Consider the following 15,709-nt stretch of genomic DNA (forward strand, 5'->3'; position numbering starts at 1 on the left):
AGGGAAGTGGGGGGCGCTATGGGGGACTTTTGGGATAGCATTGGAAATGTAATTGAGGAAAATATGTAATAAAAATATTAAAAATCAAAAAAAAACAAAACAAAACAAAACAAATGTAAATAAATATCTCATTCATCTAAAAATGTTTCCTATTTCTGATAATGAATGCTTTTATTGTAAAAAATATGAATGAAACAAGTGAGAATATGTATCATTAAAATAGCTCATTCTAACAATTTAACATATTTCAAGTCACTCCATTATATCTAGGTGTACATGTATGTACATCAGAATGACATCAGTAGCATTTTTAAGGTAGGGTTGTGTTGATAATTCACTGATCTTTTATCTAATAACATTTGAATGTTTCATGGAGTACCTGAACCAAGAAATATATGTAATATTATGTGATAGTATGTTTATAAGTTTTCCTTGACTATTGGGCCTACCAAAAATATTTCAATAAAATCATCAATATGACAAAATGTCTAGAAGCCTAGCCAACCCTCCAAAACTAAGATGACAGTTTTAAAAATGGTTTAATTACAAATTGTACCTGTTCTTACCTGTCAAGACTGGTTGTTTCATTTACACAAGTGCAGTGACAGAGATCAAAGTTGTTTCTAGTTTTAGCATTTCTTCTAGGCTCTGCCCAACAGTCACCAAGCAACATTCAGGTCCAAGCCAGGCTTGCTATAAAAGAACTGTTTAGTCAGTCTCTCTGTCTGGCTCTCTCCCCCTCACTCCCTCCTCCCTTTTTATTCTCTCTGGCCTCTTTCTCTTTCCCTGTCCTCTCTCCCCATCTCTAGTGATCTCTGTAGGCCTCTTCCCTTCTCTCTCTCTCTCCCCTCCCCCATGTTCCCTCTCTTTCTCTGCCTCTACTCCCTTCTCAACCCCCCTTCCCATGCCCTAAAACAAACTTCATTTCATTTTATACTAGATCCACTTTATGGCTGGTACCTGGGCAGGGGGAGGGGGGGAAACAGAGTGCCTCATCATGGGCCTGCTTAGAAAACATATTATCTAGATTGTGTGCAACACCCTAAGGAGTGGATTAGAGACAATGCAAGGGAGACTGAAGAAACTAACCATGTCCTTCAAATATTGACTCTTAGGAAGACACCAACTGCAAATTTGTGAATCATGTTTCTTCTTGTTTTGCACCATACTTATATTTTAAAATGTTGGACCTAAAGTTGAACACATTATTTTCATATTTTATATTAGGTTCTTATGTCGTAGAACCCAATTCAGTTCACAGCACCCATATTCAGCTGCTCCCAAACACCTGCTCCAGGATCAGACGCCCTCTCCTGGCTAGCCTAGTTGGGTCAAAAGAAACATCTATGAATTATGTGTGTCTTCTTGATAGATTATTAGGAGTCAGAGTTTAGCTACACAGCAGTGTTAGAAGCCTTAAATGACTTCACATATATTTCCTAGCTAATCTTGCATCTTGGATACTACAGCTCAATGATTTTGTGTTTGTGTTGGTACTGAGGGTCTAACCTGGGACTTGACTGTACTAGGAACATGCTCTTTTGCTTATACCACAACCCACTACAACTTCTTTTTAAGAGCCAGGGCTTTTGTTTTAATCTGGATAATTTTTACATTAAAAAATGCCCAGCAGAATTGTGGATTGCTATCCTTCTCGCTGTGGGTTATTCCTGTTTCCCTACCTGCCAAGGGAGATTACCAATAACAATATACCACAGGTCATAACATTGTCAAAAAAAAATGAAAGTATTTATTGCTACACTTCTCTAGGCAAAGCCTACCTATTTGATTATTTCATTCACTCATTCATTAAGTAATTTGTGGTGTTGGGAAGGAACCCAGGATGTTCTGCATACTAGGAAAACACCCAACCACTCAGTCAAAACCCTAAACTGCAAACGTTTTATCTTTGATAGTTTCATACATGTATAACCTCCATTTTTAACATAGAAACCTATTATGAAAATAATGAGCTCAACTTTAGGATTAACCTTCTTTAAGTGTGTTGCAAAACAAGAAAAAAAAATTATGATTCAGAAAATTACAGCTGGTTTATTTCTTCCTAGGAGGGAGACTGGGAGGAGGGGGGGGGGTCGAGATGTAAAATGAATTAATGAATGAATGGGAAAAAAAACGTCAACATGGGAACACAGTAAACTTCAGTCTCCCTGGCGCTTGCCTCTCATTGCCTCCACCTAAGATTATAGCGGAATGATTACGAGTATGTATAATCATTCGATGAAAGTGTTATAAAAATGCTGTTTCAACATCGGAATAAATCCGACATGCGACAGGCAAAATGAACAAACGAAACAACGACAATAAAAAATTTTCTTGAGCATCCTGAGCTGCATTATATGCATTAGCAAATAGAGTTGGAAATGGGGACGCAGGTCGGTAATCTCAGCAGCAATAGGCTGAGGCAGGATGGTGGATTTGAACCCAACCTGGTCTACACAAAGTCAATCTGGTCTACACGGCGAGATAATATAACGAAAAAAAATAATAATTTTGCGTAGTTCATTACATCCAAGATTTGGTCTCCCATATCCAGATATTAACAAAACCGCCAAACTATGCATGTATACATCTCTAAGGCTTTCAGGATAGAGTCCAAAAGCTAAGAGATAAGGTCAACTTAGCTTCTGTTTCACAATAACCCACAGTGTAGACTAATTAGAGGAAGTTGGCACGTCCATTCGGAGCTTGGCATTGCGAAAACAATGGCCTCCGGGTTAGCAGGTGCCGGAACCAGATTTCTGTACGCTTTGTCCCGCGTAGGACAACAGCTCGGACGCACATTTCTGGATAAAAGCGGACGCGGTTCCCGGCGAGAGCCAGTGGCTCCGAGGAGGGTTGAAGAGGACAGGCGACCGAGTGGGGAACTGGGTGCGGCTTCGCGCTTCCGGTGCCCAGCTTCCGGCTCCGGGTCTGGGCTTGGGGCAGAGGCGGAGCTACGGCCCGCCGCGACTTTCAGACTCGCACCATGGCTATGCGCTGGTCGTGCTGGCGGCGTGGCTGCTCCTGGAGGCCGACGGCGGTCGGGAGCCCGCGGCCGGAACGACCTGGCTGTGCGGAGCCTCTCGGAACACGTGCCGCCTCGGACACCCGCGCGCAGGTGAGGCCGAGACGCGCGCGCTGTCCGCGGCGTAGAGGTCACCATGCCAATGACAGCCCGCGATCCAATGAATGGGAGGATGCGCACGTGCGCCGGGGCCTGCAGTCCCCACTGGGTGGGACACCCGGGAAGTGGGACTAGTCGCGGGATCTGAAGTGTGGAGCTGCTGACCGGGCATCCAGAAGACATTGGGGTTGAGGTAGAGGAAGCGGCGGAGCGCAGCCCTGTTAAGAGAGATGCCGGGGCGACCCGGGTGTGTCGGGAGGACAACCAGAGCCAAAGGGACCTCTGCTTTCACTTTCCTAGCAATTTCGGGTTTCGGATCCAGTTAGCCTCAAAATTCGGAAAGGGTGTTGTAGCGACGCAAAGTGATGCTAGCCAGGGTGGACTTCAGTGCTGCAGGTGCTTACAAGAAGAACGCACGCCTGAAAGGCGCTGGAAGGACACTAGAAGGAGAATAGCCTAAGGGTGTCATGAGAGACCTATGACTTCTTTGAAGTAAAATCATTATCTAATTAGAGGGCGCCAGATCTCTTTACGGATGGTTGTGAGCCACCATGTGGTTGCTGGGATTTGAACTCTGGACCTTCGGAAGAGCAGTCCGGTGCTCTTACCCACTGAGCCATCTCACCTAGTTGCGTTTTCTTAAAACTGTCTCCTACTGCGTTTGATTACAAATTCATTTTCTTTTGGTTTTTAGCCCAGTAAATGACTCTCACTTCTGTGTGCTTTACCTGGCAGTATCTGCAGACTGACTTTTGAAGTTAGAGGTTTTTCACTTTGGGTTTTGGAGACCTTTCCAGCCACCGAGTAATTGTATAAGTAATTCATCTTTCATTTTAAAAAAAAATCACCCACCTCTTAAATTTTAGTACGATTTGGTACATTTCTTATGGCAGTGTACTTATCAAACACTATACTAGGAGGAGATGTGTAGCATTTATAAATATGTGGTTTGTACTAAACAAGATGCATAAAACAAATTATCCAGAAAAGAATTTGGAGAGAAAATGCAAGCTGCTCTAAATAGAAAGAATAACAAATAAGAGAAAGAGAGCATGTAGGAAGAATCTTAGAGGAAGATAGGCTTTGTAGGGATCCATTTTAATACTGTAAACTAGACTTTAGAGGGTTTGGGATTTTATCTCCATAGAAAGGAAGGAAGGAAGGAAGGGAAAAAAGGAAAGGAAAGGAAAAAGAAAAGAAACCTCATCTGTGAAGAGTGTTTTTCTGGAAAGAATCTTTGTCATTGGCATCCATATCAGTTTCCTTGAGCAAAAAGGGAGACTACTTGACCATCCATCATCATGTTTTTCTCCTTCATGTGTTAATACTTTCTGCCATAAACATATTAGAATTCAGGTGTCTACTTCGGACATGAGTGCTTTCATTACTTCAGGTCTCTCAAGGACTACAAGACTTAGGGACAATAATTAAAACAAATTTGTTTCTCCAACATGGTATCGTACTGTATCTAGCCCAGAGTGGCCTAGAACTTACCGTCAAGCTAAGCATGGCCCCAGATACATTATAGTAGTCCTGCCTCAGTTTCCACCCCCATCCCTATCCCTATAGCAGTGCATTAGACCTAAGTGACCACACCCAATTTTGTCTTTAATTCATATTGAGCACTTTCTCTTATTTTAAAAAGTCAATTCTCAACTAGGTCTGCAATACTAGCATTTGGTAGAAATCAGGAGTTCAAGGTAATCTTTGGCTACAGAGTGAGTTGAATGCCAAACTGGGCTGTATGAGACCTTAAAAACATCTTAAGGGGCAGAGTTGCCTTTCAAAGCAAGTAAATGATATAGAGAGGGAATAGAATCTGAAGTGGAAAAATTTTCACTGCCATCCCCAGTGAGCCCCAGAACTGGTTGTACAGCTTCATTTTAATACATGTTTCTTTCCCTTTGAAAACACTGCCCTGAGGTAGCTCCAAGTAGAATACAGGTTGACTGAGGACCTGAGAATATAATTGAATAGATACTATCTTGTGTTTCTGTAGAACTAATAGTTATAGTTCAGTGGTAGAACATTTGTCAGTCATTTGCAAAGGACTGAGCCCAAGGACTGCAGAGTAAATAAAAATAAATATATGCTGTGCATTGGATTCTCAGCCAAGTTAATTATATATACATATATATATATATATGTATATATATATGTGTGTGTGTGTGTATGTATGTATGTATAATATATGTGTGTGTGTATATATATAATATATGTGTGTGTGAGTATTCTATGTATAATGTGTGTATGTATAATATATGTGTGTGTGTGTATATGTGTGTATATATATATTTACATATATATGTAATTTCTTTCTTTTTTTTTTTTTTTTTTGGTTTTTCGAGACAGGGTTTCTCTGTGTAGCCTTGGCTGTCCTGGAACTCACTTTGTAGACCAGGCTGGCCTCGAACTCAGACATCCGCCTGCCTCTGCCTCCCGAGTGCTGGGATTAAAGGCGTGCGCCACCACGCCCGGTTATATATGTAATTTCTAAGAGTAGTTATATAGACAAAAATGTTACAAAGTGGCCCAGCCAGAAATTTTTGATATTTTCACCAAGCTCTGTCCTCTAAAGACTACAATTAACAGTATTTAAGCTACCTAGTGGCAGAGTACCCTGTATTAATCATGCAGTTTTAATTCTTAGATTGAAAGCTGTAACTCTTCCATTAAGATGTCACTTGCTATGGCGGAATGGTACACTAATGCTAACCCAACACTTGAGAGGCCGAGGCATAAGGATCAATTCAGTGTCAACTTGGGCTGTGTAATAAGATACTGTCTTAAAGCATTGGTGGGAGGCATGATCCTTATTTATATGTTCCATAATAAAGCATTACATTTGTATATGAACTACTTAAGGAGACCAAAAGAAGTAAGTATATTGTCTAAAGAGTGGCCTGTAATCCTAGCTACTATGGAGATTGATTCAGCCAGACTGTGAGGTCAAAGGCAGCTTGTGCTACATATCAAGATGTCCATCCCAAAAGGGGGGAAAGTGGGCTGTCCTATGGTAAAATCAAAAGAGAGAACTCTTGCTATGTTGTGGGAGCATTATAATTTTCTGTAGCTCATAAATGTTCTTAATATTTTAATGAATAGATAATGCAGTAGTGGAGACAACAGACCTCAGTCTTCTTGGCCACTGTTTAGCAAAGTCAACATTTGTGTTCTTTTAACAGCTAAAGCAATTTATCGTTCGTTCAGGCAAAGTCAGAAAATACATACTAAAAATGAGTAACTAAAGCAAGCCTCCCCACACACACACACACACATATACCCCAATCCTATTTGGTTCAAAATAACAAGTTGTAACGCTGGTTCCTGTGTTTCTAAACCCTGTTTTTGTCTCTGTGTGTTTTACTTTTGGGTGCTTACATAGAGGGGTTGTTTTTTTGTTTGTTTGCTTTTTTTTTTTTTTTTTTTTTTTTTTTCCGAGACAGGGTTTCTCTGTGTAGTCCTGGCTGTCCTGGAACTCACTCTGTAGACCAGGCTGACCTCAAACTCAGAAATCCGCCTGCCTCTGCCTCTCGGGTGCTGGGATCAAAGGTGTGTGCCACCACGCCGGGCTCTACATAGAGGTTTTTAATGAGATAACAATATACACAGTTCTGAGGGTATTTTTTGCTTATAATTATAATCATGCTTGTCAGTCAGTTCTTCATCCTTAACTTTTCTGGAATCCAGGTTTTCTAACTTTTAAAATAAGTGGGCTGGTTAGGTGACTCTGGGTAAAGCCTCAGTTGTCAAGCCTGATGACCTGAATTTGAGCCTCATGATCCACATGGTAGAAGAGGAGAACCTTCAAGTTGTCTTCTGACCTCCACATATGTGCCAAGGCATGTGCCTATGTACAAAAAGATACACACACAAAATAAATAAATGAATAAGTGTAATTTTAAAAACATAGTTATGACCAGATGTGGATATGATGGTGTATACTTTTAATCTCAGCACTCAGGAGGCAGAGACAGTAAATCTGTGAGTTTGAAGCCAGCTTGGGGATATATAGTGAGATCCTGTCATGGGACAAACAAAACTGTAGTTGTGAAGCTCTTTGAAAGAAAAAAAAAAAAGGTTTTAAAACATATAACACTTTATTATCAAGAAACACACATTTTATTTTCATATTCATCCGTTTTTTCAAGAAGTGTCTTCACATATTTTATATAAAAGCCCTTGCCAGACTAGATTAGTAAATTAGTTTTTAAAATGCTTTCATCCTGTCTTTAAGAATAGTAATATATAAGCTACAGACAGTAGATAAGAGCACTGACCATTATTCTGAAAGACCTGCCTTCAATTGCCAGCATCAACATGGCCTATAACTCCAGTTCCAAGGGGCTCTAACACCTTCTTCTGGTCTCCTTGGCCCTGTATATATGTGGTGTATAGACATTGGGAGAAGTTGGCCAAGTTGCCTCCTGATTCTCCTGCCTCCTGATCTGTCCAGGAGAACCGAAGCAGGAAGCCAGGGAACTGGAGGCAACCAAGCACTTGAATGCAATATGCATGACAAGACTCATTTTTTTTTTTATCACAGCTCCTTTGATAACAGGAGTTTACAATTCAGCAGAGAATCCTGCTTCACAGCCCAGTATGTTCAAGGTAATATAAAGTACAGCATCATTTATCCTCTGAAGAACATCTGTAGTATGGGAACATCATTTACCCTAACTATTCGCTGGAAATTGAGAAAGGCAGTTGTTGGCATCCAGATCCCCTTCTTGAAAAATAACAGCATCGGACGTTCCCATGCCTGTATCATAAATTCATTATGTCCCTATATAACCTTGTCAACCCGAAATACATGCATTCAGGCTAAACACCCATACACATAAAAATAAATCTCTTTTTTTAAAGATTAGTAATATTAATTGTTAGAATCAGTATTTGTTTAGAAATGTTAAACTGTAATTCTTTTTTTTTTTTGATTTATTTATTTATTATATGTAAGTACACTGTAGCTGTCTTCAGACACTCCAGAAGAGGGCGCCAGATCTCGTTACGGATGGTTGTGAGCCACCATGTGATTGCTGGGATTTGAACTCTGGACCTTTGGAAGAGCAGTCGGGTGCTCTTACCCACTGAGCCATCACACCAGCCCTGTAATTCTTTAATATTCTCTTTCAGCCTTTTTTATGTACTCCAGGCTGACCTTGAACTTGTCCACCTGCTCCCTTAACCTCCCAGTGCTGAGATCACAGGTACCCCTACCATGCCCAGGTGATTCCTGGATCCTTGATCACATTATCACAATGCCCCTGAGGTTGCTAGTGTTTTGTTTGTATCATCAAAGCACATAGTCTACCTGGGCTGTACTCGTAGTCCATTCATTTACTAAACATTACTTACCCTGAAGCACCATTTCCAACTATGTTTAATAACAATAACATAGGCAGCATTGTGTAAATGTCAGTTCCTCCTTAATGGTAAAAATCTTTTCTTAACCATCCCAGATACTTTTGGCATTTGTGTGTTTTGAGAATTTAAAAGATAACCTAGGCTTCCCTGTTCTGTGACCAGTCTTAGTTAAATGGAAAGGAGTTTACAATTCAGCAGAGAATCCTGCTGACCAGTCTTAGTTAAATGGAAAGAAATTGTTTTGCTGCATCTTTTCTGGTGTAGAGAGGTAGAAACAAATATGGACACAGCTTAACAAATATGGACTCAGCTTTTAGAGGAATGGATGTATTATTACAGATATTTTTATTTTCTGCTTTTTCTGTTTTGTCACTGCTGGGAATTAGACCTTTGACCTCTGAGGACAAAGCAACTGCTCTTCTACTGAGCATCCCCTAGCTCTCTTTATTTTGAGGTAGGGTCACTAAAAGTGCTCAGGATGACCTTGAACTCACTGTTGCCTAGGCCAACCTTGAACCTATGATCCTCCTACTTCAGCTTCATTAGTAGCTGGGATTACAGGCCTGCCACTCTGGGACTGACTTCTGCTTTCCTCTAATTCCTGTATTCTGATATGGCACATTACCTTTATAATCAGGTAAGGGAACCTCTAATTGTCCTTCTAAAAATCTGTCGAAGATTTCCAGCCTTTTATAAGTGGCTGACTGAACAATACCTTTTGTTCTGAGTTATGGGGATATTTGTTGTTATGAATGAGTTTCTAGGAATATTCTTAAAGGCTTCTTCATATTTTTGTTTTACAGATACCCTATTTTAGTCTTATGAAGATTTTAATGTCTGCCTCCCCAAATATGCATAGTATATCACAGTAAGTTTATAATCCTTATTAGAGCTACAAAGATAATCACTGCTAGTAAACTTCTAATTTTATTAGGTTAAGCTGACAAAATGTGTAAGGAAAAGTCAAGATAGTCTGCTTTACATGAGCTCTGCTATTTCAAAAACTAGGAATATAGTAGAATTTGAGTTCTACTCAGAATACAATGAACATAATATAGTCTTTTTTCCAATGTTGGCTGTCAAGGTCCCATTCATTAAAATCACTTATTAATGTATTATTTAGCAAGATTAGAATTCAGTATGCATTTTTGAATTATGGTGACCTTTGCAGATTCATATTTGATTTCTAGCAAGTTGGCTTCATTTTTTCCACCATATAAATACACATGTGTTTGAATTACTTAAAAGTGGAGTCATGTGCATTTCTACTCACCAGGTTTCATCAAAGGACACCAGCAATGTGCTGTTGTCGTCAAACTCAGAGTGGTGAGAAATACAGTGATCCTTTTAAACTTGGCTGGAGAGACTTGAAAGGTCTGTATGAAGACATTAGAAAGGTAAGGCTTTTATTTTCCTGAAACTTGGTAACATTTTAGAATTAGAAATCAACACACAATGCAGCCATTTTATGGTGGCTCACACCTATAATCCAGCATTTGGGAAGCTGAGGCAGGAGGACCACTGCAAGTTCAAGTCTAGTCAGGGTGATAGAGTAAGTTCTAAGCTTGGCTAGGCTACCACATGAGACCTTGTCTCAAATAACAAACAAATGAAAAGGCAGCCATGCCAGTGCCCACTGAGTTTGATGTGTTACTCAGGAACAACTGTGAGCCCGATGCTGGACAGGACTGTATGGGGGATGGAGTACATGGTACTGCACAGAAAGTTGTAGTGTAGAGTTGGAAAACTAAAGAAATAGGTTCAGGAAGCATATGCCTGTTCAGTATCTAATTCTGAATGCCATTGCTAAGCTGCTCCAAATATGACTTCCTTCTTTCAGCATACATGTATATATCATGTGGACTATATAACACTGCTCAGTGTATGGATTGGAGTATGGCAAACCTATTCTTCTGGGCCTCTCATAATGTCACATGTCAAAGCAAACCATGACCTTAGCCTCTGAACACTGATGTGAATTGCTCAGTGAAAAATGAACTCAAATCAGGCCACAGATCTGGCTCAGTTAGAAAAATGTTTGCTGTGAAAGCATGAGGGTCTGGGTTTGATCCCCAAAACCATATTAAAAAGCTGGACCTGGTAGCTTACTCTTGTTACAGTGACGGAGATAGATGTGTACTTGGGGCTCACAGGCCAGCCAGCCTATCCTTCTTGGTGAGCTTCAGGTCAGCAAGAGATTCTGTCTCCAAAATGGAAAAGTGAATGACATCCAAAGTTGTTATCTGGCATGCATGCACAAATTAAAAATAAAAATGAATAAAATCCTTCTCCAAAATGTTCCTATAACTCTTTGTCAACTTAGTACCCCATTTAGAATTTACCGTCTTTTCCCTGAAGACTCTAGCCTAATGCCTCACAACAGAATAGCAGTGTCACAGAGGACTCTGCACATGCTAGGCAAGTGCTCTATCACATAGTAGTACCCAAGCCCTTGTGTGGTGCTTTGTTTTGAGGCAGAGACTCCCTGTGTAGCCCAAGCTGGACTTGGACTCATGGTCTTCTTGTTCTGCCTTCTGAATGCAGGATTAGAGAAGTATTCTACCACTGTCTTTCATATTCTGGGTTGTTTGTTTACTTAGATTATTTTAAGGTAAGCTCTCACTATGACACCTCTAGGCAGACTTTGAATTTCCTGTGTATCAAGATAGCCTTAGACTCACCATCCTCCTGCCTCCAGAATGCTGGAATTATTAACATATGCTACCACACCCAGCCTATCTTCATTTTCAGAAGGACCATCCTAACACTGTGTCAGCCTCCTTCCTTTCCCACAGTATCTGAACCCCTTTGCATTACCCCACCACTGCCTATGCCTTCCTTTTCAACTCACAGGAGCTGCCTCTCACTGAATGCAGTGAATGCTTTGTTCTTCCCCTGCCTTAACCCTTTTCACTACCATTTTCCTTCCTTGAAACTGTTCATGTAGCTTCCATAATTTCCTGAGTCACCTAGTCTTTAGGCCATCCTGTGTTGATTTCTGTAATCTTCTTTTATCTCATCTACCCTAACCCCTTTAACTGTGCTGTTGTTTGGACTTCTGACAATCCCCACTCCCGTGTGTGTTTGTGTGTGTGTGTGTGTGTGTGTATTCATTTTTATTTTTAATCCCCCAGATAGCTTTATTTCAGGTTGAATTGTCTATTGTAAACCTACATAACCAACTACTTAGCATACTACTCCATGAAGTATTTATAACTATGTCAAACTTAATGTGTTTGGAATGCTGTTCCCACCCCATACAGTTTGGTTTGGTGTTTTGTTTTCCTCCCTGGTATCTCTGACTTTTGACAGGATCACCTAGGATCCTTGGAAACGCCCTTGGACCCTTCTTGTCCTTTCTTCCATGACCTTCTAGTCTATCTCTTGCCTCCAGAACCCTTCAGGTTCCAGGACGCACTATATCCTCCCTTCTGCTTCTCTCTTAATCTCTTCTGGCCTGAACCAGCCTTTCTGTGTGTTCCCAGAGTGGTTTTCTTTACCCGAAGTGATATTACCCATTATACTATATTGTATTAACTGTAGGTATTCATCTTGTCCCATCTAGACCCTGGACTCCTTGTGTGCAAGGGTTGTGTTGTCATGCTTATTTTTAACACCTGTGCCTTTATCTTAGTAATTGCACTCTATAACTTTGGGTGGCTCTGATTCAAGCTATGTGTATCTTGAGTGGCAGATATAACAAGTACACACCCATGGAGAACCCTTTCTGTTCTTATTAAGTCAAACCTAGCCAGGGTTTCGTGGAGCTCATCCCCATGCAGCAGTCCCAGTTTCTGCCCCACACCAATCTCTTCCTTTTTCTGGACTTTTATTGTTACCAACTTATTGCCCACTGAATCAGTCTTTTGGTTTTGGGTGGGTTTTTGTTTGTTTGTTTTTTGTTTTTTCTGCTTTGTTTTGTTTTTGAGGCAGGGTCTTACTATGTAGTCCAGCTCATACTTGAACTCATACCATCCTCCTACAGCCTCCCACAGGCTAGAATTAGTGAGTTATAAGCATGCATTACCATATACAGCTTTTCCCCCTGTTTTTTATGCTTGTGTTTTGTTGAATATTATTTGCAAAAACAGAGGCGTTGTTATATTTTCATAAATTATATACTTTGCATTGCCTGTGTCTTTTTTATCTTCCTCCTCCCACTTGACTCTGCTCTCCATCTTCCCCATAGTTTTATTTTCCAAGCACATCACACATTTTGGTCCTACACACTTTACTCCTTTCCCCTTTCTCCCTGCTGTTCTACATAGTTTCATGTGTTTACTTTTAAAAAGAAATTAGGATCTATAAGTGAGAGAAAAACATCTTTTTTTTTTTCTGAGTCTGTTTTGTTTCACTTAATAAAGTAAACAGCATAATTTCATTCTTCAACGCTGAATAAAACTCCATACTATATGGGTATCACATTATCTTGATTCATTCATCTCTTGATGGGAACATAGTCTGGATGCATACTTGGCTGTTGTGAATACTGTTGCAGTAACATGGATATAAAGTATCTCTGTGCTATGTTGACTTTTGAGTTCTTCAGGTATCTACCCAGGAGTGGCATCACTAGATCATATGAAGTTCCACTTGTGGTTTATGGGGTTGTTTTTGAGGAGTGGGTACTTTCATATTAATTTCATAGTAGTTAGACTACTTTACATTACTGTCAACAATATGTGGATTACACATATGAACACACATCCCCACAAGCATTTGTTGTTTTTTGTTAGCTAGCGTGACCAGGGTATGCTGAACACTGATTCTCAGCCAGATATATAGCTAGTGAGATTTTCTCCCATTCTATAGGGTCTTTTCACTCATTGGTTTCTTTTGAGTTGCAGCTTTTTATTTTAATGCATTCCCATGTGTCAGTTTTTGTTATTATTTTCCAAGCAACTAGAGTCCTGTTGAAATCATCAGCTATGTATATCTTAAAGCATTGTCTGTGTATTTTCAGTTTTGGAGTTTCAGATCTTATGTTAAGGTATTTGATTCATTGGTTGTCTTTTTGGAGATAAATATCGGAGCTCCAGTTTTATCCTACTATATGTGTATTTCCTTTGTTCCGGCCCTGTTTGTTGAAAAGGATTTTTATTTTTGTATATGTATTTTGGGCATTTTTGTTAAAAGTCAAGCATCTGTAGCACCGTGGGTTTAATTCTGGATTCTTTATTCTGTTCCACTTTAAGGATATCTGTTTTTGTGCCAAGTACTTTTGAGGCCTGGACTCAGGTTGCTTGGACTGTCTGGGTCTTTTGTGCTTCTATATGAATTTTAAGGTTTTTTTTTTTTTTCTGTTTAAAATATAATTAGAGGACTAGTGAGATTATTCAATGGCTTAGGGCACGTGCAGCAGCCAAGCTTGGCAGCTGGAGTTGAATCCCCCAGGAACTGCTTGGTGGAAGAAGAAAACCAACTCTGACATGTTGCCTTCACATCTGTCGTGGCAACATGTGCATGCTCAGTGATCATTCAGTACAGAGATAAATGTAACTCGGAATTTGAGTATAATTGAATTGAATCTATAGCTTTTCACGTATAGCCGTTTTCATTATCCATGCGTGAGCCTTCCATTTTCTAGTATCTGTTTTATTGCTATAAAACTTTCACTGTAGAGCTCTTCCCCTTCTTTGCTTAGGCTTATTACTGTGCTGAAACTTTTATCATTTCTGAGTTTTCTGATGGGATCTTGAGAGTCTTATATGATCACATGAAGTGTATTTAGGGATAATTTGGCCTTTTCCTTTTCTATCTGTATCTTTTTCTTTCTTTCTCATCTTACGCATCTAGCTAAGACTTTAGGCACTGTATTGAGTAAGAATGGAGAAAATGAATAAATATTCTTTTCTGAGTTTAGAAAAAGGGCTTTTTGAGTTTTTCCCCATTTAGACTAGTGTTAGAAATTGGTTTTTGTTTATTCTGTTCCACTTTAAGGATCTCTGGTTTTGTGCCAAGTACTGTGATTTGTTACTATAACTCTGGAGTATACTTTGAGGTCTTGACTCAGGTTGCTTTGTTTTTTAGTTTGGTTTTTTTGGAAACATTATTATGTTCCTTTTATTCCTAATTTCTTCAGGGCTTTTAAAAGATTCTATATTTTAAATGTTTGTCTCAGGCATAGTGGTATGTTCCTGTTTCCCAACACTTGATAGGTAGAAGGAGGAAGATCTTGGCTTCAAGGCCATCTAGGGCTTCACGGCAAGAACATAACTCAGATAACAATAACGCTAAATTATCTCTCCCCACCTCAATAGCAAGTTTCTCACAGTTAAGTAAACCATGCCTTTTTTTTTTTTTTTTTTTTGGTTTTTCGAGACAGGGTTTCTCTTTATAGCTCTGGTTGTCCTGGAGCTCACTTTGTAGACCAGGCTGGCCTCGAACTCAGAAATCCGCCTGCCTCTGCCTCCCGAGTGCTGGGATTAAAGGCGTGTGCCACCACGCCCGGCTAACCATGCCTTTTCTACATTTCTTCTGTGAACCTTTGAAATGCCGTCTGCTAAATACAGCCTAGACACACTTCCTGATCTGTGCTTCATCCTAGCTGTCTGTCCTCTTGCCTGTTGACTCTCCACTGGGGAGATTCTTGATCTGCTTCATAGGATCCTACCCATTATATTGTCTGTCCTCTGCCTCCTCGCTGCTTCCTCCCCTCTTTCAGTTTTTCATCCTATGGTCACTAGCTACCCATCAGAAAAATGACAATACTTGCCCTAGTACTAATACCATACCACTTGGGGCAAAGCCACACATACTTTTTGTGTTGAATGTCTCACTTGAAATGAGTACACTAAAATAAAATTGAAGTTTTGATGAAAACAAGATTCCTGTCTGCATGTCTGAAACACCATGTTAACAAGAAGGAAACTGTGTTTCAGGAGCTGCACATCTCCACCAGAGAACTAAAGGACATGTCCGAATACTACTTCGATGGCAAAGGAAAAGCCTTTAGACCGATTATTGTGGTGCTAATGGCTCGAGCGTGTAATATTCATCATAATAATGTCCGGTCAGTTACTTTATTTCCTGCTTTTGTTGTTCTTTTTAATTTGGAAAGTTGTCTTTCATAAGCTTATTAATTAATTGCTCACTTAAGAAGCAGCATCTAAGACTTCACTAAACCATGTGTAGATTCTGAATTTGACTCACTAAATAAGCGTCGTTTTACAGAAAACTTGAGTTGCAAATAAATATATTAGAAACATTTGAAAGCCA

At 39.9% G+C, this 15,709-nt stretch overlaps 1 protein-coding gene across 4 annotated transcripts in view; it reads left to right on the top strand.

The window, feature by feature from the left end:
- Positions 1-2,850: 2,850 nt before the first annotated feature.
- The window catches only part of Pdss1 (decaprenyl diphosphate synthase subunit 1), a 48,281-nt gene continuing 35,422 nt past the window's right edge, over positions 2,851-15,709 (top strand). For 2 of the 4 annotated variants that reach the window (XM_021156204.2, XM_029474073.1), the window contains exons 1-4: positions 2,851-3,118; positions 9,295-9,359; positions 9,768-9,888; positions 15,373-15,503. In XM_021156204.2, coding sequence (XP_021011863.1) covers positions 2,987-3,118; positions 9,295-9,359; positions 9,768-9,888; positions 15,373-15,503 — 449 coding nt within the window. In that variant the 5' untranslated portion in view covers positions 2,851-2,986. Of the gene's footprint in view, positions 3,119-7,711; positions 7,736-9,294; positions 9,360-9,767; positions 9,889-15,372; positions 15,504-15,709 lie in introns of those variants that run through there. The other 2 variants (XM_029474074.1, XM_029474075.1) reach the window with 2 other exon arrangements.

The sequence above is a fragment of the Mus caroli genome, chromosome 2, assembly GCF_900094665.2.
Source record: "Mus caroli chromosome 2, CAROLI_EIJ_v1.1, whole genome shotgun sequence".
NCBI classification, from domain to species: Eukaryota; Metazoa; Chordata; class Mammalia; order Rodentia; family Muridae; genus Mus; species Mus caroli.